At 57.3% G+C, this 24,549-nt stretch overlaps 1 protein-coding gene across 4 annotated transcripts in view; it reads left to right on the forward strand.

Annotated features, from left to right (window-relative positions):
* RUSC2 (RUN and SH3 domain containing 2) overlaps positions 1-19,617 on the forward strand; it is a 42,176-nt gene extending 22,559 nt beyond the window's left edge. For 3 of the 4 annotated variants that reach the window (XM_072993078.2, XM_078384194.1, XM_072993077.2), the window contains exons 3-12: positions 867-1,652; positions 2,879-3,073; positions 4,249-4,392; positions 5,517-5,593; positions 11,199-11,373; positions 13,741-13,846; positions 14,958-15,004; positions 15,474-16,437; positions 17,108-17,302; positions 17,983-19,617. In XM_072993078.2, the coding sequence (XP_072849179.2) occupies positions 867-1,652; positions 2,879-3,073; positions 4,249-4,392; positions 5,517-5,593; positions 11,199-11,373; positions 13,741-13,846; positions 14,958-15,004; positions 15,474-16,437; positions 17,108-17,302; positions 17,983-18,163 (2,870 nt within the window). In that variant the 3' untranslated portion in view covers positions 18,164-19,617. The remainder of the gene's footprint in view (positions 1-866; positions 1,653-2,878; positions 3,074-4,248; positions 4,393-5,516; positions 5,594-11,198; positions 11,374-13,740; positions 13,847-14,957; positions 15,005-15,473; positions 16,438-17,107; positions 17,303-17,982) is intronic. The other variant, XM_072993079.2, reaches the window with a different exon arrangement.
* Positions 19,618-24,549: the final 4,932 nt, after the last annotated feature.

Raw genomic sequence — 24,549 nt, forward strand, 5'->3', positions numbered from 1 at the left:
GGAGGAGCCAAGAGGGGCACTGAGGCAGGGCAGGAGGAGCAGCTCTGAGAGAAGCCACGTCTTTCTGGGGCAGTGTGTGGGCAAGGCCAGCCAGGCAGCCGGGCCCAGGTATTCTGTGTGGGAGGGGGGCGGAGGTAGCGAGGGCTGAGCCCACCTCTTCAGCTGAAGGAAGGCCACCGGTTGCCACCGAGACAGACACCCTTGGGGTTTTTAGCGCCAGGCACGGTGGGCGATGCTCTTCCGCTGGCACTGCCTCGCCCTCCAGAGGAGCCTCTCCTTTCCCTCCCCCTGCCCTGCCCTGCCCTGCCCTCCTGTGCCCAGCTCTGAGCCATCACAGCGTGGCAGTGGAGAGGGCACCGTGGCACCTGAGTGGCTGTGTGGCACTGGGGGAAGAGCAGATCCATGCTCAACCCCCCCCTGCCCCTGGGCACCCCAAGCTCTTCCCCATACCCGTGGGGCAGACGTGGCCCCACGCACTTTTTGTGCCAGGGCAGGGTTCCTGGGCAGGGAGAGGCGCTTGGGGCTGGCAAGGGCAGGGTTCAACGGGGAGTCCGTGGGAAGGCCTGGAACCTCCCTGGGGGGTTGCTCGCAGCTGGCCTGCCTAAACCGCCTAGAGTGGTCGCAAGACCAGACAGGCGGGGTACAAATGAAACAAACCAACAAACAAGCAAGCAAATAAACCCAGCCGGCAAAGCTCGACGAGGCCAGGGCTCCTCCTGTGGCCGAGGGCCAGGCTGCCTTTCTCTCTCTCCAGCTCCTGGGCCCACCCCGTGGGGTGTGTGTGTGTGTGTGTGTGTGCTTGGGTTGGGGCCAGCTCTCCTCCCCTTCTCCCACCCCACATCACCTCTCCGTCTCTCCCCCTGCAGGCGGTGCAGCGGAGGGCAAGGTGGTGCGCTACAGCAAGGACCAGCGCCCCACCACCCTGCCCATCCAGCCCTTCGTCTTCCAGCACCACTTCCCCAAGCAGTCCAAGGCCCGGGCGCTGCACAGCCACTTTGCCGCCAGCCTCTCCCAGCTCTACAGCCTCTCCGCCGCCGCCTCTGCCGCGGCCGCCGCCCGCTCGGCCAGCCAGCCGCTCTCCTCCACCTCCCAGTCCTCCGCCTCGGCCCCCTCGGCCGACCCGCCCGGGGCGGGGGCCCACCTGGTGCCAGGCCAGCCGCGCTCTGCCGACGGGGCTGCCGCCCTGGGCGAGGGGCCCCCCAAGAAGCCCGTGCCGGAGACCACCCGCCCCTCCCCGCTGGGCAGCTACTCCCCCGTGCGGAGCCACGTCCCTTTTTTCCAAGGCCGGGACCCTTCCTCCTCCTCCGGCTCCCCGACCCCCGAGAGCCACCCGCCCCGGAGCAGGTCCTGCCCGGTCTCAGCCAACCTCCTGCCCGCCACCAGGCCCTCTCCGGCCACGGGCAGCCACGCTTCCAATGTGGGCCCTCGCGTGGACGCCCTGCACAAAAAGGAGAGCCCCCCGCCGGTCTCCGGGAAAGAAGGGCCACAGGAACTGAAGTACGAGCGCCCGGTCGGTTCCCTGGCCCCCGTGTTGTCGTGCGGACGGAGCTTGGCCAGAGCCGGGGGCCACCCGGAGCCCCAGTGGAAGGGCAGCTGCAGCGAGGCCATCGGCGGGGGACCCCTGAGCGCCATGCTCTCCCGGCCACTCAACGGTAGGTAGCTGGGGTGGAGCGGGGGGGGAACAGGGGGCTGGGGCTGCCCCGGGGCTTTCTGCCCCCCCGCCACCGATCTCCCCCAGCAGCCGCGATGGCAGGGAGCTTCTGGGGGGGGCGGTCCCACAAGGTCCCAGCAGGACCTTTCCGGCAGCCTTGAGGGCTTGTCTTCATCCTTGAAAGAAGAGGAGCCAGAAGCAAACCCCTCTCGCTTGGCTGCTCTGCCCTGGGGGGGCGGGGTGGGGTGGGGACAAGAGGGCTGGGCTTCCTCGTGGGCAGGGGCCAGGTTGGGACCAACTTTTCATCAGCCCCCCCCCCCTTTTCTGCTCTCCTTTTGGAGCAACTCCAGGACTGTTTCCAACAGACACCGCACGCACACACACACACACACACACACACACACACACACACACCCGCCAGCCTAGACAGCTTTTTTTCCTGGCCCACCACTTGCTGTAGGTCAGGAGGGGGCGCTCTCCTCCTCCTCCTCCTCCTCCTCCTCGTGGGCATGGCCAACGCCTCTTTGGGCCACCTCCTCCCATCAGGTAACAAGGGCAGGTGGCCTCCAGGGATGGCCCACGTGGAGACGTCCCTACACGTGAGTTGCGCCTGACGTGTCCTTGAAGGATGGGGGGGGGCTCCTTCATCCCTGGGGGGCCTGGCAGGCACCTCACCTCTCTCTGGTGCATCAATGGAGTAGAAGCTCTCCCTCTCTCTCCCCCTCTCTCTCCTTGGCTTCAGGTGGTCCGTTTCCTATCACGTCAGAACTGGCTACCTAAGCCTGTGAGGGCAGCCACAGCTGAGGGCCCTCCGAGGCCTCACCCTGTCCCAAAGCCTGGGATATGGCTTTTTATCATCATAGAATCACCATAAGTTGGAAGGGGAACCCCTAAGGCCATCCAGTCCAACCCTCTCCTCAAGTTAGGAGGCTGCACATGTTAGGGATCTGTGCCTTAGCTGGACAGCCTCTCCTGCAGTGCTCTCTCGCACGCTCTCTCTCTCTCTCTCTCTCTCTGCCCCCCCCCCAGCCCCCCAGGTGTGCCTGTGTCTAGGGGCTGTTTCCAACCTGCTTCCTGCGTTTGTGGCCTCTGGGGAAGGGTGGAGGCTGTGGGATTGCCACTAACAAGCTGCCTCTGTCACGCGCTCTCTCTCTCCATCTCTCTCCTCCTGTCCCCCCCCCCTCTCTGCCTGCCTGCCTGCCTGCCTTTCCTCGGGGACCCGGCCAGCCAACCACCTCTCTCCGCAAGCACTCAAGTGGCGGGAGTACCGGCGAAGGAACCCCCTGGGACTGGACCGTGTCTCGGGGCTGACGGGCAGCCTGGACCAGAAGCAGCAGGAGGGGCGGCTCCCCCCCTGGAGGAACCCCATCTTTGAGTTCCCGGGTGCCTTGAACATGGGGCGCTCCAGCTGCAGGCTCAATGGTGCGCAGCCTCCCCCTCTCCTTCCCCCCCTTTCTGCTGCCAGTCTGGCCTTGCATGGTCTGTCCGTCCCCCGTCCCCCAATCCCCATGCTCAGGCCCAGGAAAGGGCTTTCCTGGAGGACTCTAGAGGGAGGGACCCACAACCCCCCCCCGTGGGCCTCTTTGATGGATGGAAAAGGTCCCGGTCAGCGCTGACCAGGTCCAGCTCTTGGCTGCAGCACGAGGCACCTCCTGCCTGCAGCCTCCGCAGCCCATGGCTGGACAGATGCTCTCCCAGTGGGGTGTGCAAGCGGAGGGTTGCGCCTGCCGGCCCGTGTCCCGCACAACAGAGGCCCCTGGAAACCTCTGGATCTGAAGCAATTGATCTTAGGAGCAGGGCCGGGGGTCGGCTAGCCTGGTCAGGGCCGGTCTGGGTGGGGGCTCTGGCTGCCACTGGCAGCCCTCGCTTTCCAGGGCTGGACGGCGTCCGGCCGGCCCCTGGTGCCCCCTGGCTGCTGTGAGTTGTGTTCAGCGTTGTGGGAACTTGCTGGAACCGCAGGCAAAGGGCCCCGCAGGCGGCCACCCGTCTCAGGTCAGAAGGAGCTCCCGAAGGAGTCCACGACTCTGCCATTTATTCCACCCTCTCCGAAGTGAGCACTTTATGAAATAAGACTCGAGGTGAGGGTTATAAGTCCTGAAGTATGAAAAGTAAAAAATGTCTTTTAGTCATGGAGATTCCAGGGGTCCAGCAGACAAGCTTCAGGCCAAAGGGGAGAGAAGGGCTGGCCCGCTTCTCTCTCTCTCTCTCTCTCAGCTGTAGCGCTGGTCGGTCCCGCCGTCTCTCTTGTGGCCCCGGGAGGCTGTCGTCCCGAAGCTCTGCTCGGATGCTCTCGCGCAGGGCGGCAGGGTCCTTTAGCCCTGGTGTAGCTCCTTCCTGGGGATCTGGCATCCCCAGGCCACCTTTTGCAAGGCGCGGGGCGGGAGGGAGCATCCCCTTGGCCCTTAGGCGCCGGCCGGGCCTCTCCTCCTTCCGCCCGCTCGCTCGCCCGCCCTCCACCCCTTCCCCGTCCTCAGGGGCCTTCGGAGGAGCAGGAAGGGCTTGGCTCGGTCCGTTCTCCTCGGAGGAAGGGAAGGCAGCCAGGAGGCACCTGTGTCTCTGACCCACCTCCCTTTTTTGCCCCGATGGGGTGAATGCAGGACACTCGGTGAGACCACCGCCCCTCAACTACTTTGACTTCTTCCCGGACTATTTCTCCTTGGCTGAAAAGCCCCCGGCCGAATTCTGCCTCTCCCCGGATGGCAACACGGAGTCCATCTCGGTTGATCTGGCGCAAAAGAAAGGTGAGCTCCTGTGGCCGCCGCTTGGCCCCTGCGTGCACGGGGGAGCCCGGAGGCGGCCTCAGTCCTGGGACGGCCGGTCTCTCGGGTCCCCCGGCGACGGTCTTCTCTTGGCCCATTCCGTGCCGCCTGTGGGGGCCGTGGTGCTTGGCGAGACGCATGGAGTCCGAAAGCATGGCCTTTTGACCCTCGGGGCCCTTTTGCCTGGGAAGCGGATGGTGGCCCAACCAGGGACCTTTGGGGCATGGAAGGGGGGTGTCCTCTTAAGGGCCGGGGGTGGTGGTACGTGAGAAGAAAGTGACCGGAAGAGAGGGGGTGGCAGGGAGGTGCCCCAGAGCAAGGCTCCCATAAGCAAAGGTCCCGAGGAGGGAAGAGGCAGAAGGAACGCACGCGCACGCAAGCTCTCCAAAGGGTCTGCAGAGAGGCTGGTGGGGGGACGGCCCTCCCTCCGCAGCGCCTGCCAGGAGGGAGGCCTGGCGTGCTCTGGAGGGGGAAGGCGCCTCTCCCGGAGGCTGGCAGGGGTCCTCTGGCTCCCGGGAGGCCTTCCTTCGGGTTTTCAGTGGCAGGACGCCGGGATCCGATCCTGGCATCCTTGCCTTGCGTTTGGGGCGGGACTCTGGCACTGTGGGCGCCAGGCCCTTTGAGCTCTTCCCACCCGCCCCCGCCCGTGCTATTCTCTGAGGCCTGGTGGGCGAGGGGAGGGCAGGGCAGGTGAATCTTAGCTTCCCCCCACCAGCTTCCTGCCCCCTCCCCTCCCTTCCTTGGGGGATTCTTGTCTTGGAACCCCCACCTGATGCCCCTCTCGGAGCAGTGGCAGGGCTGTTCACCGCCTGGGTTAGACAGTGGAAGGAAAAAGTGGTTGGGGGAGGCAGAGACATGCCCAAAATCTTGACATGGGGGGGGGCTGTGATCTGGCAGTCTCCTGACCCCCTCTTTGGCCGACTCTGTGTCTTCCTGAACCCTTGGAAGAGCTTTTGTGGGGAGGGAGCCCTTTTGGGTCAAGCCTGGGGGTCTTTGGGGGGTGGTCTTGGCCACGTGTGTCTCTCGGGCAGTGCCAGGAGGCCTTGGCTGCCCAGCTGAGCCAGGACGGTCATCCCCACTTCTTCTCTTCTCTTTCTGCCCACCAGGTCTTGTCAAGGCGGTCAACATGGCTGTGGATTTAATCGTGGCACATTTTGGGACCAGCCGAGATCCTAGGGTGAAGGTGAGCCTGGTGGCCCCCTTACGACCTGCCTTTCCTTCTGCCTCCAGCAAGTCAGGGGGGAGGTGCTGCCCACCCGCCTGCCCGCCCGCCCGCCTGTCCGTCCGTCCGTCCGTCTGTCTGCAGAGCATCAGGCCCTTTCCCGGAGGAACCCTGGGGGGCCGTCTTGCCGACTGCCGTCGGGTCTTGCCATTCGGGGCCTCAGGTCTGAAGGGTCTTTGCAGGGCAGGTGGAGGAGGGACACGAGAACCTTGTGGGGATTTGGTGAATCCCTGGTGTGTCCCCAGAGATTTTTTTGGGGGGGCGGAAGACTCCCGTCCCTGGAGGAAAAGCCTCTCTTGCATCTGCCCCTGAACAGAGAGTAGACCTTCCTGGAAACTGGGGTGGGGGTGGGGGCATCAGAGTGGGATGTCTTCTTGCTAACTCCCCCCCCCGCACTGCCACTGCAAGGCCATCGTGAGAGCAGAGCTTTGGAGGGGGGGTTGGGGGGGAGGACGTCTCAGGCTGTAGTTTGGAGCTCCGAGAAGGACGGCTGGGGGGGGGGGAAGTCTCTTTGGCCAAAGCTGGCTTTCCCACGGATGGACGGATGGACGGCCGGCCGGCCTGTTCTCTCTGTCCTGTTCCTGGAAGGTCCCAAAGGAGCAGCCGCGTGAGCGCCCCTTTCCCTCGGACTCTGGCTGCTCTCCGTTCCAGCCAGAGGTTTGCCTCGTCATGTTTATTTATAGCAATCCCAAGGAAGATTTACAGGCTGGACGCAGATTGCCAGCTTGAGAGGCCCTTAACCCTTTGGAGCCGAAGGCTTCCTGCTGACCTCGGCTCTGGCCTGGCGCTGCTTTGGCCGACTTCAAAGCAGATTATTCAGCACTATTTTAAAAACCGGATGCCCCTCCTTACGTTGGAGAAAAACACCGCCACACTCTGAGTGCATGGGGTCAGGGCAGCGTAGGTTTGCAGGGGTTCCACCCAGCTGACAACAAATCAGTGAAAAGCTGGATGTGGTTCAGGGCTGGAAGAGCCGCGTTCAAATCCTACCCATTCCCACCCTCATCTTGTGTGGCCTTGGCTGAGTCCCTTCTCAGCCTCTGTGGCTCCTCTGTAAAGTACCAGGGCCCTACTTCGCGGCGGCAGAAGACAGAAATCAAAGGAGGAGGAGGAGCTTTCTGCCAAAAGGCTGTGGACTCCAGACGTGGCCTCGTTCCCAGGCAGACCTATTTCTCCGTCTGGCCGGGGACTGTCTCCTCTCCTCGTGCTGGTGCTGCAGCATCACCTGCTACCTCATCCCTTTACCTGGAGATGCCAGGGATCAAACCCAAAGCCATGTCAGGGAAACCCACTCAGGGTCGCCACTGGTATTGGTGAGGGGGGGGGGAATCAAAATATTTTTGGGAAGGAAGTGCAAAATGGAGTTGCCACGATCTTAGTGACTGCTCCTTTCCTGTGGAGCTTTTCTGCTGCCATTGCCCCCACATTTACAGAGTTATTGTTGTTGGTAGTGTTTTGACTTATATACTGCCCCATAGCACTTAAAGCACTCTCTGAGGGGCTTACAACGTGATTATGCAGACTATATATTCCCCCCCCCCTCACAAGCTAGGTGGGTACTCAATTCACCAAACTTGGAAAGAGGAAAGATTGCGTCAACCTCGAGCCAGCAACCTGAGCCTGTTGGGATTGAACTTAGATTCTAAGTGGAGGCTTGACTGCAGTACTGCAGTTTAACTGCCTCTGGACTTGGCAGTGATTGTGTCACCTCCTTTCCCCTCTGGGTGTGAGCATTTGCGGTTCTGCAGGTAGGGTGTAAGTTTTGCCAGTGTGTCTCTGATTTCACTTGGTGAGACTTCCAGCAGCTGAAGGACAAGAGTTCAGGTGTGGAGAAGGAGGGGGGAACGCTCTTCTTCAGATGATGTCGCAGTCCCCCCCCCCATCAAGCCTCCCTCTCTATAGCCACTCAGCTACACTACTCTTGCTCACCCTGGGGTGGGAGAGGCCAGGCAGGAGTCCGATAGGGTGAAGACTGTGGATCTGGACTGGAATGGTCTCACTCCCAACAAACGACTCTCTGGTCTCTCAGACTTACAGGTGCTCTAAGAAGTCTTCACACAAAAGGAATCCTCAAGGCTCGGTGCTTAGAACCCGCACACCAACCTTGCTAGGTTGCTGCCACCACTCCCATCACGAATGCTAAAAAGCCCCGGTAGCTGGTTGAGGCAAGGACTGGTTTTAGTAGCTCAACTTGGAAGGATTTCTGTAGTTTATTAAAAAGAAAAGGGAAAAACAATTCAAAAAGACCAAAGAGTAAATGTTCCAATGGTTCCAAGAACTACTGGATAGCTCGGTGGTTTAGGCATGGAGAGCCAGAGGTTGGGAGTTGGATTCCCCTCCTCTGTGCCTGCTTGACAGGGCTGGGCTCTGTGATCCCAAGGGCCCCTTCCAGCGTGCAGCCCTAAGAGAAGATTATAAAAGACTTTTCAACATGCAGGAGCAAAGATTTAATAGCATTCAAGAAGAAAACACATGGCTGATTAAATAAGAAAACTCATTGGTTTGAGAGAGGCATATTTACATATAAAGTAGCATGAGTAATTTACTGTAAGCAATTCAGAAAATGCATTAAAGAGATTCTATATACAGTGGTGCCTCGCTTACCGATTTTAATTGGTTCCACAAAAAACATCGCTATGGGAAAACATCGCTAAGTGAAACACGTTTTCCCATAGAGATGCATTGAAAACCGGATAATCCGTTCCAATAGGAACGGATTATCCGGTTTTCTCCCCCACCATCGGGCGCAGCGCTTTGGGAGAAGCCTCCCGGTGGGGGGGGAAGATTGGATTGGTTCCTGCCTTTGTTCCCCACCACCCGGCTTCTCCCAAAGGGCTGTCCCGATGGTGCTTGCAGCAGTGGAGGAGGTGCCCGGTGGGGGAAAAAGGTCAGATCGGCTCCTGCCTTCTCCCCCACCGGGCACCTCCTCCGCTGCTGCAAGCACCATCGGGACAGCCCTTTGGGAGCAGCCGGGTGGTGGGGGAGAAGGCAGGAGCCGATCCGATCTTACTACCACCACCACCACCACCGGGAGGCTTCTCTGACAGCTGCGCCCGATGGTGGGGAAAAGACAACGGATTGGCTCCTGCCTCCTGGGGCTTGCCTCTCCTCCAGACTCCCACCCACCCCAGTCCCCGATGCCCCGAGGGGAGCACAGCCGGGGCTTGCCTCTCCTCCGGGATTCCCCCCACCTCAGTCCCCGATCCCGGGAAGGGAGAGCGGCGGGGGCTCGCTCTCCCTCCCTTCTTCCCCCACCCCAGTCCCCGATCCCGGGAAGGGAGAGCGGAGGGGGCTCGCTCTCCCTCCCTTCTTCCCCCCACCTCAGTCCCCGATTGGATCCGAGCCGCGGCGGCTACTCCAGCCATGGCTGGACTGGCCATGGCTGGGGTTGCCGCCGCGGCTCGGATTCAAGCCGCGAGGGGAGGGTGGGGGGTCCAGATGCCTTTCAGGCATCCCGGGCTTGGACCCCACCCGCCACCTGTTACCCAGCCATGGGTAACCGGCGGCGGGTGGGATTGAGGCCGGGATGCCTGAAAGGGATCCGGATCGCCCCACTCTCCCCACCCTCCCCTCGCGGCTTGGATCCGAGCCGCGGTCGGACTCTAGGGAGTCCGGCCATGGCTGAGGTAGCCGCCGCGAGTCAGATCCAAGCCGCGGGGGTAGGGTGGGAGGGTGGCGGGATCTGGATGCTCGGAAGGACCCTTCGGAAGTGTCCTTCCGAGGCTACTGCCAGCATTTCCCCCCAGCTGAGCGGCGGGGCTCAGCTTGGGGAAAATGCCCCCTCCGAAGGGGAATCCCTTCGGTAGCCTCAGAAGGACCCTTCGGAAGGGTCCTTCTGAGGCTGCCACAAGCATTTTCCCCCAGCTGAGTGGCGGGAGCGCCCCTTCAGAGGCTCCCCCCGCTCAGCTGGGGGGAGATGGTGCCTATGGGGAAAACATCGCAAAGCGATTTTTCCCCATAGGCACTTCGTAATGCGATCGCAAAAGCGATGGCAAAAATGCCATCGCTATGCGAATTCATCGTTGAACGGGGCACTTGTTATACGAGGCACCACTATATAGCATTTTAAAACTGGCAAAAAGGGGCAAGAGACGAATCTTGGACTTATGATACTAGAGCTGTTAAGGAAAAATGAAAAAGGAGGAAATTACTTGCTGATTAAATAATAAAAATCATCGGTTTGAGAGATATATATTTACATTCAAAGCAATATGAGTAATATACCATAAGCAATCATGGCCAGGTAGGAATCTCAAGGGTAGACAAGCATATGTAATTATTAATTTTAGAAATGTTGATGATGAATAATAACATTAGATGCATTTGTTTTTAAGGCACAGATATAGAGATCAAATATGTGGGAATTTACCATAGTGTTTTTATAGATAAGATTAGATATATAATATCTTTTTGTCTGCAAAAATGGAGATTTTTGAGGAATGTATTGTCCTGGCTTGGATCGTATTGGTGGATAAGCAATCTTAAAGATAGAATTAGGAATGGTTATGATGAGTATCGGATAGATTCGAATGCAGGTGAAATAATTTATAAAATTTATTACAAATTCAGAATGATAGATACTAATTTAGATATTTTGAAATAGATATGAAATATAATATATGTGTAAAACATGAGGTAGTATGGAAATAGGGTATAAGATCTACTGTAGTCAGAAATATGTAATAGATAAGTCTGTATGGAAAATACAGGTTTTTGTTTGTTTGTATGTAGGTATGTCTTAAAAATAATAAAAAACTTTAAAAAAGAGATGAAAACACATCCGAAAATAATAGACGTCAATCTACCCTATCTAATACTCACACCTTAGCAGAGAGATAGCATACTGTGGGGATGTTCACATGGTGCACCCTCCCAGCATGGCTTCACAGGACAGCAAACAGATCCAGTCTCTCCTTAGAGTTGGCCTAAGTCCCTTCAAGGCATCATAGAAAAGCAGGGGAGCAAAGCACTTTTTTCCTTAGAAATATGTTAGGCTAACTAACTAGTTTTCCTAATCCCTTTTGTACAAGTAAACGGCCCATTATAGACCTGTTGCCAACAACATCTTAATCCCCTTTCATGTTCCATCAGGACAAAAGCCATTTTCTAGACCTGCTCCACCAGCCAAATCTGCATAACTCTCTGGGGAAAAAGTGGACAGTTTCCTTTCAAGTCAAGAGTTCTAGTAAGGTGTTGGAGTCCTTTTGGGGAGGCTTTGAAATGCCCTCTGATACAAGATAAGCATGGAGGCATCTGTTCCTCATTTAGTCCTTTCTTTGAAGTGTTCCATAACAGGAGATAAGCTGAAGGTGTGAATTATTATTGTTATTATTATTGAAATGCACTGGCCTCTGCCTATTCAGCGAGCTTCCCAGCACTCACAAAAGCATAGAAGTGTCCAGCAACTGAATTCCATATTTCAGGAATGGTTCCCAAGTGGCAGGATGCATGGGCTGTTGTTCGGGCAGCCCCTGCCTGCTGCTCAGGAGGCATCCAACAAGATTCCAGGCAGAGATTGCACCAACCAGCCCTGTAACACCTTCTCTTTCCCTCCTCCATTTTCCAGGCCAAACTAGGAAATAGCTCAGTAAGCCCCAATGTGGGCCACCTCATCCTGAAATATCTGTGCCCAGCCATTCGGGACATCCTGAGCGATGGGCTCAAGGCTTATGTGCTGGACGTGATCATCGGCCAGAGACGGAACATCCCCTGGAGCGTCGTGGAGGCCTCCACCCAGCTGGGTAAGTAGCCCCTCAGGCTCCGCCTTGTTGTTTTGAGGAATTTGGCCCCTGAGTCTCTTTCTCGGCCACCCCTCACTCCTCACCCCTATATTGGACTGTTGGTCTACAGAGGCTAGAGGGCATGGAGGAGGAACTGAAAGACGTCTCTTTTAAAGCAAAGCTGCTACAATGAAAGCCCAGTCAGGATCCTCCGTCTGTCTCTCTCTCCCTCTCTGTCTCAGCCACAGGTAGAGTCAGGGTTGAGGCTGGAAGGAGGCAGGGTGTGCTCCAAATTGTTATGACATGATGGGGAGTGTGGTGGAGATCTGGGAGGTGCTTTCTGCTGCTTTCCCAGCCAGAGAGCATGCTTCCCAATGCAGAAGAAGGAACAGAGAGAAAACCCAGATTAACACGCACACACTCGCTGACGTGCACACAGACACAGACAGACAGACAGACAGACAGACAGACAGACAGACAGACAGACAGACACCCACACAAAGCTTCTCCAGCTGTCTCGGATTACTTACAAAAGTGGCTCCTGAGAGAGGGGGCTGGCATCTGTCAGAGGTGGAGGAGAGGAGCCCAACTGCTCGGTTCCTCCCTAAGGTGGGTGGCTGGGTGGGTGAGAGTTCTGCTCTCTTGCCAACGCCCCCCTCGGGAATTCTGAGGGGGTGGGGGAGGCTGCATCTCTCCCTGAGGTGCCCAGGTTGCTTGACAGCTCAACCCCCCATAGCTTGGGAGAGGACTTAGTGCGGGCAGGGGCAGAATCTGCTTTATTTTACTTTTTTGTGTTTTAATTAGAACCCGGTCTCCACCCTCTCCCAATAGCTGCAAAAGACAGAGACTCAGAAATAAGGAATCCCGTGTCTCTGAGCATGTACCAAATTCAACAGAAAAGAGAAGGATCTTAGGCTGCTTTTAGCACGAGATTCCACAGAGGTAGGGGGCCTGCAGTCCACAAAACATGCCTGTTGCTCTTCTTGGAAGGCACACGAGTCTTTTGAGCCCACTGAAAGCAGACTGGGCAGACCGGCTAGCTCTTTGGGAATTCTGAGCCATGAGATTTGTTGGGGACCGGAAGCCTGGAGGGCCCTTTTCCACATGTGGCTCTGCCTGGTTCTCCCCCCCCCCCATGTCTTCTTCCTCTCAAGGGTTTCTTCTTCTTCTTCTTCTTCTTCTTCTTCTTCTTCAAAAACGCCAGGTCCAGTTAATCAAGATTACAAAAAAAAAAAAAAAAAACATTGACTGGTATTATATAAGAGATAAAAGTTTTAACGAAAAACCTAAGTACAGCTGTGCCGAGTAGACATTGTCTAGAGGGGTGGGGTAAAAATCTAATAAATAAATAAATAAATAAAAATAAATAAGTATCTGTTAACTGTTGGCACAGTATGTATGCTGTTCCTAACATTGCCATTTTTTTGTGGCTCTGAAGGTGTGATTTCTGAGTTCTGCAACTGCTTATAGTACTGTGTGAAATTTATTGATATTGTTCCCAAAGCCCCGATGACGACGGGGACCATTGAAGTGTGTTTCATCTACAAGCGAGATGTTTTGATGGCCAGATCTCTGTATTTTGTCATTTTTTCCATTTTTTTATTTTCAACTCTGGCATCCCCTGGAATTGCAATGTCAATGATCCAGACCTTTCTTCGTTCTATTACTGCTCTATCTGGTGTGTTATGTTCAAGGCGTCTGTCTGTTTGGATCTGGAAATCCCACAAGATCTTGACTTTGTCATTTCCTGACATCTTCTCTACCTGATGGTCCCATGAGTTTTTGGAGGCCGGCGAGTTCTAATGTTTGCATAATGCCCAGTGCACTAATGTTGCCACTCCATCATGTCTAAATTTGTAATCTGTTTGTTCAGTCTTTGGACATTCGCAGATGAGGTGTGACACAGTTTCATCCTTTCCTTGGCAGAGTTGACATTTGCTGTTAGCACTAATTCCTTGGAGGAAGAGGAAGAGGAGGAGGAAGATTGTGTTATATTGTTGCTGCTGTTGCTAAATGGGTGGACGGCCGGGGGGCAGGCTGGGCGTGGGGAGTGCCTCTGGCTCCCTTCCCCATGGGAGGTGGGGGCTTCTGGCTGCTTAGAGACCTGGAGAAGGGTGCTCCCTCGGAACAGGTGCTCCTGCGGGTCAGATCCTGGCTCTCCTGCCCCGGTGGCCCTGCCACGCCGGGGCCCATCTTGAGAGCCTTTGGTGTCCCTGTTATAGACCAGAGGCACTGAGCCCCTGCGGAAGTGACCCCTGACACCGAGCCCTCCGGTTGGAGCCTCGGAAGCTTGCTGGCGCCCCGAGCCTGTGGGCACCCAAGGGCACTCCTCCATCTGGCCCAGGGCCCAGGCTCACCCCACGTTGCCCTTCTTGCCCCACCCAACAGGTCCCTCCACCAAGGTCGTGCATGCCCTCTACAGCAAGGTGAGCCAGTACCCAGAACTCACCAGCCACACCATGCGCTTCAATGCGTTCATCTTTGGACTTCTCAAGTAAGTGCGCTAAACACAGGGGGGCTGGAAACCAGGGTTGGGGGCACTAGGGTGGCAGTGGGGCTGCTGGATTCTCCTTTAATCTGAAGGGGGCAAGTGGGGAGGCAAAGGAGCAAACATTTCGGGGACCTTCCTTCTCCTCCCGCAGCTGGTCTGATGCCAAACTCTTAGCTCCAGGTGCAGGAGGTTCTGGGGAGCTGAAGGGCAGGTGCCTGAGGGGCTGTGGGAGGCTGGCAGGTGACCCGGAAGTGTTGGGGGGGGACGTGGGGGAGCAGAAGCCACTGCGAGAAGGAGGAGAAGACATTGGGTCTGAGGGTCTCCTTCTACCATAGAGCAGAAAAAAAGGGGAGCCAACTTTGTCAGCTCTTCCCCAGCAAAGCATCTCAGCTGAGATTCTAAGCTGAGCCTGGACAAGAGCGGGCGTCCTTCTTCCTGTGGCGTTCCATCAAGATCAGGACAGGTCCGCTTCCATGAGGGCGGCTTTCCACGGTCTGGCCTTTGCTTGGGAGCGCCTATTGTGCTGGAGGGAATTTGGGTAGAAGATTCCCCACCCAGAATGACTTCCTGGCTGCCTGTGCCATGAATGAGGGCACTCTGTGTGTGTGTGTGTGTGTGTGTGTGTGTGTGTGTGTGTGTGTGTGTGTGTGTGTGTGTGTGTGTGTGTGTGTGTGTGTGTGTGTGTGTGTGTGTGCGCGCGCGCGCACGCGCGTGCACGCGCGCAACTCTCTCTTGCACCAAGGGGCAGGTGTGGGAGGTGGCCTGCCTTTCCTTTGGACTCTATGCTTCTGAGTTAGTACTCCCATTTGGGACTGCGCGTCATTGCTTCCCCATCAGGTTTTGCATTAAGATATATATATACACACACACACACACACACACACACACACACACACACACACACACACACACAGAGAGAGAGAGAGAGAGAGAGATGTGCCACATGTGCTGCTTCCTAGATTTCACTTTCCTTCCTTCCTCCCTCCCTCCCTGTCTATCTTCCTTCCTTCCCCCTTTCTCTCTTTTCTTGACTTTCTTACTTCCTCCATTCTCTTTTCCTTCCTTTCTTGTTTCACCCTGTCTATCTTTAATCCTCCCTCCCTTTTTCTAACAGCATCAGGTCCCTGGAGTTCTGGTTTAATCACCTCTACAACCATGAAGGTAAGGGCACCTGAGGAAGGGCTTGGAGGAATGATGCCACGGGTGGGCATGGTCTTGGCCATGACAAAAGGAAGAGGGCTGGAAGAGCAGGAAGGGGGACATGGAGAGCGGAAGGAGGGCAGGGTTGGAGGGGGGAGGCCTGGTCGTTTGGAACTGGAGAGGGAGCCAACCCACCCCCACGGGGGTGCTGGACACCCAGGAGCCCACTTTTGCTGGGTCGGCACCAGGGAGGAGGAGGAGGAGGAGAAGCTGCCTTTGGGCGGGGGTCTGGCGCACTGCCCCTGTCCTGCACAAGGCATCAAGCAGGGGGAGGCCGGGAGCCCCCTCCCTGGCTGCAGATCCTGAAGGGCAGCTGCCCGGTGGGGGAGGCGGAGTCCCAGCGGTACCAGAAGGTCAGGGGAGTGGAGTTGGAGGGAGTCATAAGAGAATGCCAGGCGGTGACCTCCTGGGGTCCTTTTTCTCCCTGCAGACATCGTCCAGGGGCACTACCAGCCGGTGGGCTTCCTGCCCCTCTCGCACGGGGTCTGCCAGGGCCTCTTTGAGGAGCTGCTGCTCCTGCTCCAGCCACTCTCCCTCCTGCCCTTCAGCCTGGACCTCCTCTTCGAGCACCGCCTGCTGCAGATGGGCAAGGAGCAGCAGCAGCAGAAGGAGCTGCTCCGCGTCAAGCGGGATCTGGCCCTCTCGGCCCACTCCACCCTCCAGCTCATGCGGACCCAGGGGAGCAGCCCAGAGAGGATCTGCGAGGCCTGGGGGGGCTCCGGCCGGGACCCCCGGGCTCAGGCTCTGCAGGCCACCGCAGCCTTGGCGAGAGAAGGAGCCGGAAGCAGAGCCAAGGGCGAGGGCGCCCCCTCTGAAGGGGCAGAACGAAGGGAGGACGCGGGCAGTGACGGGCAGCCGCAGGAGGCCCCGCAGGGCGGCGCTGAGCCCAAGAAGGACAAGCAGGCCAGCTGGTGGTATCAGCTGATGCGGAGCTCCCAGGTCTACATCGAGGGCTCGGCGGAGGGCGCCCGCTTCGTTCGCTACGAGCAGAGGAAGAAAGTGGGGGCTGCCGCCAGGCAGGGGGTACCCAAAAAGGGGCCTCCTCCCCGGGAAGGAGTGGTGGAAGGGGCGGAGGCCTGCCCCATCACCGAGGCCCCCTTCACGGACCGGCCGCCGAGGGAGGCGGACAACCCGGCGGGAGAGCCCGTGCCGAAGGAGGAGCCCCCGGCCAAGGGGGAAGCGAAAGAGAAGGGCCACCCCTTCTGGATGGGCAGCCCACCCGACTCGGTGCTGGCCGAACTGAAGCAGGTGGCGGAGGAGGAGAGTGGCTCAGCCCCGAAGCCAGCCGGGAGCCTGGGGGGGAGCGGCTCCAGCGCCCTGGAGGGGAGCCTGCCCAAGTGGGGGCACCTCTTTGGCTCCAGGAAGGTGCCCAAGGACCCCAAGCATGCCAGCAGGTAAGGGGGGGGAGGCTCTGACGGTTGGCGCTCGGGGCTCCTGGCTGGGGAGGGGGAGACGGATGCAGGGGGGTGTCTCTGGGATGGGGAAGCGTCTTGGGACTGGACCCAGAATTTGTGGGGGCTCAAGACACTCACCCCTCATGTCCCCCCCCCCAAGGATTGTGCAATTCTGAGCACTCTGGCAAGAATCGTGCCCCCCCCGGCCCCCGCGGGGGGACAGCTCCAAGCAGGGCTGGGCATCTCGTCCTCCTCTTTCTCTTTTTGATGGCCTGGGGAAACACAGGTGGATTTCCAAGGGAGGCTGCCAAGGAAACCAAGCCCTGCCTGGAGGCTGTGTGGGCAGCTACGTGGCTGTGCCGGGGGGGGGGGGAATGGAAGGGCTTTCCACCCTCTGGATCCCTGCCCCTCTTTGCCACTGCAGATGGGGAGGGGGGAGAGGCTTTTGTCAGCTAAGGAAATCACACAGCCCTTCTTGTGATACCCGCCACCTGGCTAAGGGTGCCACTACATTGACCTGTAATGCAGGAAATGCTATGGGACTGGCATTACGGTCTGGTTCGCTTCCCGTCCCCTCCCCCCCCCCTTGAGCATTTGACTTAAAAGGAATTATTTCTGTGGGCTCTGTTCTGCCCTCCCTGGCTCACCCGGGGTCTCTCTCTCCTCGCAGGCTACCATCCGGCTGGCTGAGCTTGGATCGCTCCGTGTTCCAGCTGATGGCCCAGACCGTGGGCGCCAGCGTGTGGAGAGAGGCTGCCTCCCAGCCCGAGAGGCTGGTGCCAGGCGTGCCCCCTTTGCACCCCAGACAGCAGCAGCGGCAGCAACGGAGGCCACCTGACCGGAGCGCAGCCCTCGAGGCTTCGTGGTGAGCAATGGGGCCCTGGGGCCGATGCAGCACGCCAGGGCAGGGACCCCAAACGAATGTCCGTGGCCCCTTTGGGCCCTTCAGAAGGCTGGAGGGCCCGGAATCAGCCCTGGGAGGGAGCCGCGGTCCGCCAGCGCCTTCCACGTCCTCCATGGCCACCTTCCGCGGAGCGGTTTTCCAGGGCCGTCCCTCGGGTCCATCGTGCCCGGCTGGCTGGCTGGCTGGGGTGGGGTGGGGTGGGGTGGGGTGGGGGCCATGAGTGGCCCTCCCCTCTGCATGTCAGCTCCCCAGAGGGTTCTTGAGGCAGGAGCCGCCTGCTTGGCTCAGGTTTTGCCCTCCGTTGCCCAACGGAGAGCCCAGGAAGCAGAAAACCCAGCCGCGCCCCTTGCCCTTCCTCGAGGGCTTGTTGCGCGCACGAGGGTGTTGGCCCCGGACCCCAGCTCAGTGGGGGAGCTTCCCTCCATCCCGACTTGAGGTGGCCCGCCAGGTGCCCCTGTGAAGGTCCGGTACTCAGCCCTCCCTGGGTCTCACGGCCGTGTGTGTGTGTGTGTGTGTGTGTGTGTGTGTGTGTGTGTGTGTGTGTGTCTGAGCGGGTGTCTCCCGGCTGCCGTGGCCACCCTTGACGTGACTTTCTTGCTTTCTCCGTGTTTCCTGCCCACCCTACCCCACCCCACCCCCAGCGAAGTGAAGGCCCTCTGCCACCACCTTGCCTCGGAGGCCGGTCACCTGAGCTTCAAGAAGGGCGACGTCCTGCAGGTCATGGGCAAAGTCGATGCGGACTGGCTGCGGTGCGGTCGTGGGGCCGAGAGCGGGCTAGTGCCCATCATGTACGTCACCCACCGGGAGGACGAGGACTACTGACTGGCTGACCGGGGGGCTGCCCGCTCTGGACAGGGAAGCTCGGACCCCCCGAGCCCAGCCGGCCAGCGGACGAGATCCCGGCGGGCAGCAGGACGGAAGGACGGCCTTGCTCTCCTGCCCTCGGGCTCCTGGTTGCGCAGGGAACTCTGTCGCTGTAGCTCTTCTCTTTCCGACCAACCCCTTCTTCCTCAGGGGCCGCCCCCTCGTTCCTGGGGGGCTGGGGGCTCTCCTCCTGTTGCCAAGTGTGACCACCATGCATGCCTCCTCCATTGCCTTCCTCCTCCTTCTCTACCGGGGAGCCCTCCTTGGACCATTTCCATCCTCCTGGAGACTTTGGCCCCTGCATGCCACCTGCCACCCCGGACATTGCTGGGACTCTTGAGGCGCAGGCAGTCCAGACCCCGAGCCCTCCTTGGCATGGGCTTCCACCAGGCTCTGATCCCAGCATATCTTTATCCCTCTTCCGTCAAAGTGGGTGGGTGGGCCACCCCGCTCCGGGCCATTGCAGGGGGATGGTCTGGAAGCCCTGGGCCGGGGGTGTCCCTTGGAAGTGCGGGTGAACGGAGGCGAAGGGCACCTTGAGGTTCCCGCCCAGGGGCCGACGCAGGAGGGGGTGCCCGTGCTGCTGGGGTCAGGGGTCAAAGGCAGGTGAGACAAGCGCAGCACCTCCGGGACCCTTGGCTCCAATGAAGAGGAGGAAGGGGGGTGACAGTCTCCCCCAAGCAGGGGGACGAGTCCTTTGGCCTTGGTGGGTATTGGGCTTTGGGGTGGGATGGGGAGGGGGGACTGGTGGTGTTAGAAGTAGCTTATCTCTGGGAATCACCCCCAGAGGGGAAGAGGGAATGGGGTGGCCTTGCTGGAGAGGGGGAGGGAGGGGGCAGTGCTCCCAACCACAGGGGACCACCTGCTCACGTCCTGGGCCACGGGATTTCAGTGGACGTCATGGCACAGAAGAGATCGGGAGGGGGGGAATCCCCAGGCACAAGCAGGGCAGTGCTGGCAAAACTGCCTGCCACAAATTGGGGACGGGGGCTAGAAACCTCACTGTCCCCTTTCTGCGCTGTCTTCTCCCTGAGTTTGTGTGTGTGTGTGTGTGTGTGTGTGTGTGTGTGTGTGTGAGAGAGAGATGGGCAGGAGGATGGCCTGGCCTCCATGCCCTTCCCTGACCTGTCGTGCAGCCAGTGTGTGTGTGTGTGTGTGTGGGGGGGGTTATGATTGCAAAGACCTGACAGTATTTCGGGGTGGGGGGTGGGGGGCTTAGCTGGGGTCTTCTGGCCTTTTCCACTCAGAGGGAAGAGGTTTGCTCCTGTGTGTACATAACGGCTCTTGCAGAAGTGGCGCTGTATTTAATTTGTACTTCTGGCATTAGAACAGGGTGTCTTGCCTTTATTTATTTCTTTATTTATGATGCATATTAATTAATAAAAGAGGTGCTGATTAAAAGCTGCCCTCTACAGCGGGGACTGGCGGTGACTTCCCGAGTGGGCCCTGGGTGTGTGCTCTGGGTGGTGTTTGACGGCTCAACCATCTGGCTCAGTGTTGCGCGAACGGTCCTGAGGGTGTCACGACAGCAGCCTTTCCCTGGGGCCATCTCTTGCTTCACACTCGCCTGCTTCCTGTACCGTTTGGGGACGACCCCCCCCCCAAGAGCACACACACACACAGACACCGATGCTCATTCTCTTTAAACATCAGGAGGAGGAGCTGATACCAGCCCTCCTGCTGGTGCCAGCCGGCTGGGAGGAGGAGGAGGGCCAGCCTCTCCAGGGGCTGTGCGCTCTCCACTTCCTGGATGTGCCCCTTTGTGGGGTGAAGGGGTGGGAGTGTGGCAGTGAGGCTGAGAGCAATGCCACGACAAGCCTGGGCACCTAGCAGGGCCACCCAAGGTGGAGCAGCCATAGCGGACGAAGAGGCACCCATCCTCGTCAAGGCAGCTCCCGGGCAGCAGCATAGCTGAAGGTGACACTGGCAGAAGGAGCAATGGGGGTGACACTCAAGCTGACTAGTTAATACTGCACAGGAGGTGGCAATGGTAAACCCCTGCTTGAAATTTCCTTGCCAAGAAAGCCCTATGGTCAGATAATCTAAAATGCAACAAGAGATAGGGCTGGAAGATGAGGCTCCCAGGTGGGAAAGCACTGAATCAGCTACTGGGGAGCAGCAAAGTACAGTACAAATAGCTCTATTGCTAATGATGCAATTAGATTAAAGCCAAAAGGCCATATAGTGGCTGACATGCACAGAGGGGAAAGGACAGTCTGATGCTACACAGAATGTACAACTGGACCATGGAATGTGAAGAGTATGAATCAAGGTGAATGAAACTGTAAAGCATGAAATGGAACTTACAAATACTGCAGTGCTTGGCATCAGTGAAGTGGACTGGAATGGGACATTTTCAATATGTTCTACTCTGGAAATGAGCTGTTTTAAATGTGGGGATGATTAGGGTCTTTTGCAAACCCTTTGCCCAGACTCCCTCAAATTTGCCAAAGAGCAAGGGCAGATGGTCTCCTACATTTGTGCCAAACATAATGCTGATCTGAAGTCCAGTTTCAAAGTAATACTTTTTGTTGGCGCTGCCCCCATTTTTTTTACATTTTTTAAAAATTTCCTTGTAGGATATTCAATATTGCTCCGTTGCACAATGCGCTGGCTCCCGGATGTAACACACCAAAGAATTTCAGAAGAAAAACAGTCTATGCTTTCTAGACTACAGCAAAGCTTTTGACTGTGTAGATCAGGAGAAACAACTGATTGTTTTGGAAGAAATCAGTGTGCCTCAGAAGTTGATTGCCCTGATGTGTAACTTGTATTGTGGACAAGAAGCTACGACAGAACATGGAGAGACAGAATGGTTTCTTAGAGGGAAAGGTGTTAGATTAGGACGCATTTTATCCCCATATCTGTTCAGTCTGTACACAGAACCTTATCATACGGAAAGCCACACTAGATTCAGGTGAAGGTGGAGTGAAAATTGGTGGAAGAAACATTAGGTATTAAAATTATGCAGATGACACCATCTGACAGGTGGAAAGCGGCAATGACTGGAAATGACTTCTAGTGAAAATGAAAGAACAAAGTGCCAAAGCAGGATTGTAGTTCAAAATTATGGTAAAGGTAAAAAGGTAAAGGTTCCCCTTGACAGCTTTTTTTTTTTGGTCCAGTCGTGTCCGACTCTAGGGGGCGGCGCTCATCCCGCTCTTCAAGCCATAGAGCCAGCGTTTTGTCCGAAGACAATCTTTCCGTGGTCACATGGCCAGTGTGATTTAGACACGGAACGCTGTTACCTTCCCACCGAGATGGTACCTATTTATCTACTCGCATTTGCATGCTTTCGAACCGCTAGGTTGGCGGGAGATGGGACAAGCGATGGGCACTCACTCCGTTGCGTGGACTCAATCTTACGACTGCTTGGTCTTCTGACCCTGCAGCACAGGCTTCTGCGGTTTAGCCCACAGCGCCACCACGTCCCTTTCAAAATTATGACTACAGACAAAATACACAACTTTGATGCTCACAATGAAGTAATTGAAATAGTTACAGATTGTGTATACCTTGGTTCAGTTATCAATTCAAATAGAGACTGCAGCCAAGAAATTAGAAGAGGACAGAGACTCGGAAGGACAGCTATGAAGAAACTAAACGAGATCATCAAGTATGAAAGCTGGATTGTGAAGAAAACTGACGGGGGGGGGGGAAACGATTCATTTGAAATGTGGTGGTCCTGGAAGAGAGCTTTGTGGATAACCCTGGACTGCCAAAAGGCGAACAAGTGGGTCCAATCCTGAACTATCTCTGGAGGCCAACATGTTGAAACTGAGGCTGCCTTACTCGTACTTTGGGCCCATCCTGAGAAGGCAGGATTCTCTGGAAAAGACAATAATGCTGGGAAAGGAAGAAGGAGCAGGAGAAGAGGAAGACCCAATACAAGATGGACTGACTCCCTAAGGGCAACCCCAAGCTTGAGTTGGCAAGAACTGGTTAGGACAGAACATTTTGAAGATTTCTCATTGATAGGGTGACCATAGGTCAGAGGCAGCTTGACAGCACATAACAACACTGCCCCTCCCATATCTAGATGTTTACAGAATGTCTTATTCCCCACAACTTTTTATCTGCCCCTTTAATGGGTCAGCTACTTTTTCCTCGGAAACCTGACGATCTTACTTCTGGAGAGGGAAAAGCCACGTTTAGGGTGTTTTCTACAAGGGATGCATCACATCAACCTGTTATTGCTTAGCTCAGTGAATACAAAAACTGAAGTGTTACAATTTTTTAGCTGCTTTGTGTCTCTTCCAGTTCAGAGGCCTGTTTCATTCCAGCAGAGTTTAATCTCCTAGTCGTGTGATGATGCATTTACAAGCCACAGAGCAGAAAGTTTTCCCTTTCACCCTCCTTTTGCCTGGCAAACAGACGAAACGCCCGGCTTCGTAGTATTGGAAACGCTCGGCCCAGGTGGACTTGGGCTCAAGGGTCCAAGGTTGCTCTGCAGAATCCTTCCAGCGAGGCGGATCCAGCATCTCTCCAGCCACCTCCCTGTCTTCACGGCGGGTGACGTGGGCCCCCTCCCCGCGCCACCCGCATCCTGGGCCAATGCCGTGAGCTTCCATCAAGGCTACCCCATCTGACCAGCTCTTTGCTTGCAAACATTCTGGCGGGTAAAGGGCCTCAGAAAAGCAGGGTGGCTATGGGGCTGGAAGGGGGTGGGGTGGGGGAGAGGGACCAGAAAGGCACCTGGCGCAGCCCCTGTCCCAAAGGCTGCTGTGGGGTGACCCTCCTTTCCCCAAAGGTTTGGCTTCCTTGTGGTTCTTCTCTGGTTTTGGGACTAGGCTGAGGGGTGCGAACTCTTCAGGCTGCCGTGGCACAAGCAGAGCCCTGTCAGAACCCAAACCCAACCCAAAATGCCCACAGCAGCCCAGATGGAAAAGGGGAGGGCAACCGCCCCTCTGGCTTGTATGCCCAACGGCAGGCACACCGAGCCCTCCGGCCTCTCTCCTCCTACGCAGAGGGTGGGGAGATGGGAAAAGGGAAAGCCGAGAGATGGCGAGGGTTCCTCCATAACAGGCTCTTGCTACGGCAGCCCCTCCAGCGCCGGCGTCTTTCTCCAGAGTGCTGCGTCCCAGGGCATTCTGGGTAAGGTGGCCAGAGGTGCGGCCCAACTGGAACGTGTAACCTGCAAGATGGAAAGCGCTGAGTTAGCTAGGTCCGTGCCACTTGCAGGCACTGCCTCCTCGGGAGTAGTGGGTGGACACGCCAAAGCCCCTAGCTGTGTTTTGAAGCACCTGCTCAATGGCCGTGATCCATAGGCCTCCCAATCCTCATTTCTCCTTTCTTTCTAAAAAGACCAGAATCCTCCGGAGTTATCTGCCTGCTGCTTTCTCAGTGTGCGTGCATGCATGCGTGCATGCGTGGGCCGCGGTGTGAGCAGGGGCCCAGGTGGGGACGAGCGGCCTCCTTCCTTGCCTCCCTCTTTACAAGGCCAGCTATAGCTGGACTGCCGCTGGCTTCCCCGTGGCATCTCAACCCTTGAAAGGGCTCACTTTCATCACCGAAACGGGAAAAGGGGCACAATTCTGCACAGGTGCGGCTGCTTTGCCTGCTACCCTTCTGTCCTTTGAATGGCTGGAGTTGTGAGCTGGCTGGGGCTTTGAGGGAGAAGTCAGTGGAGATGTTGAGGATTATACGGGTGAGGTGTGCCACTCATTCAAAACAGAGCAGATCAGAACGACGACAACACCAAAAAACCCCAATGCAGGATCCTTCTCCTCCTGGATCACAGCAGGATCTGACTATTGGCACTGGCTGAGTGGCCACCAGTTGGCCTTGCCAAGGTTTCGGGCCAGTCCTCTTCATCACCTCCGAACTGCAGAGCTGGAAGGGACCCTCTGGATCAGGGACGCCCACTGGGGGAATCGATCTCCCACCCTCTGGCACCCCAGCCAGAGGCCGAAATCACCAAGCCCTCCAGCGATGTCTTGCTGGCCCTCAGCAGAGATGCCGCCCTGCCCACAGCGCCATCCCCTTGCAGGGGAAAGGAGGTTCGTCTCCCAGGGAAGGAGAGAGGCTGCCCGGAGACTTTGTGGGAATGGACAAGGCTAAGCCTGGAGTTTGACGAGAGGGAGGAGGAGGAGGAGGATGGGAACCCACAGATGCCTGTGGAACATCACAGCCCCCTCCATCCTCTGTCCATGCAACTCCCTTTGAAGAAGGACGAAAAGGCAAGAAAGGGTAGAGTCCAGAAAGCCCCTGAGTGGGCCAGGCCTGGCTTAGCTCCTGGCATGGCCAGCCTGAGAGGCACGAGACCTGGATGGAGCAAGATGTCCGGGCAGGGCAGCTTCATGACTGGGACACCTCCGTGTGGCCTGGAGGAGACAGAGGTGAGC

This window comes from Pogona vitticeps, chromosome 2 (genome assembly GCF_051106095.1).
Source record: "Pogona vitticeps strain Pit_001003342236 chromosome 2, PviZW2.1, whole genome shotgun sequence".
Taxonomy (NCBI): Eukaryota; Metazoa; Chordata; class Lepidosauria; order Squamata; family Agamidae; genus Pogona; species Pogona vitticeps.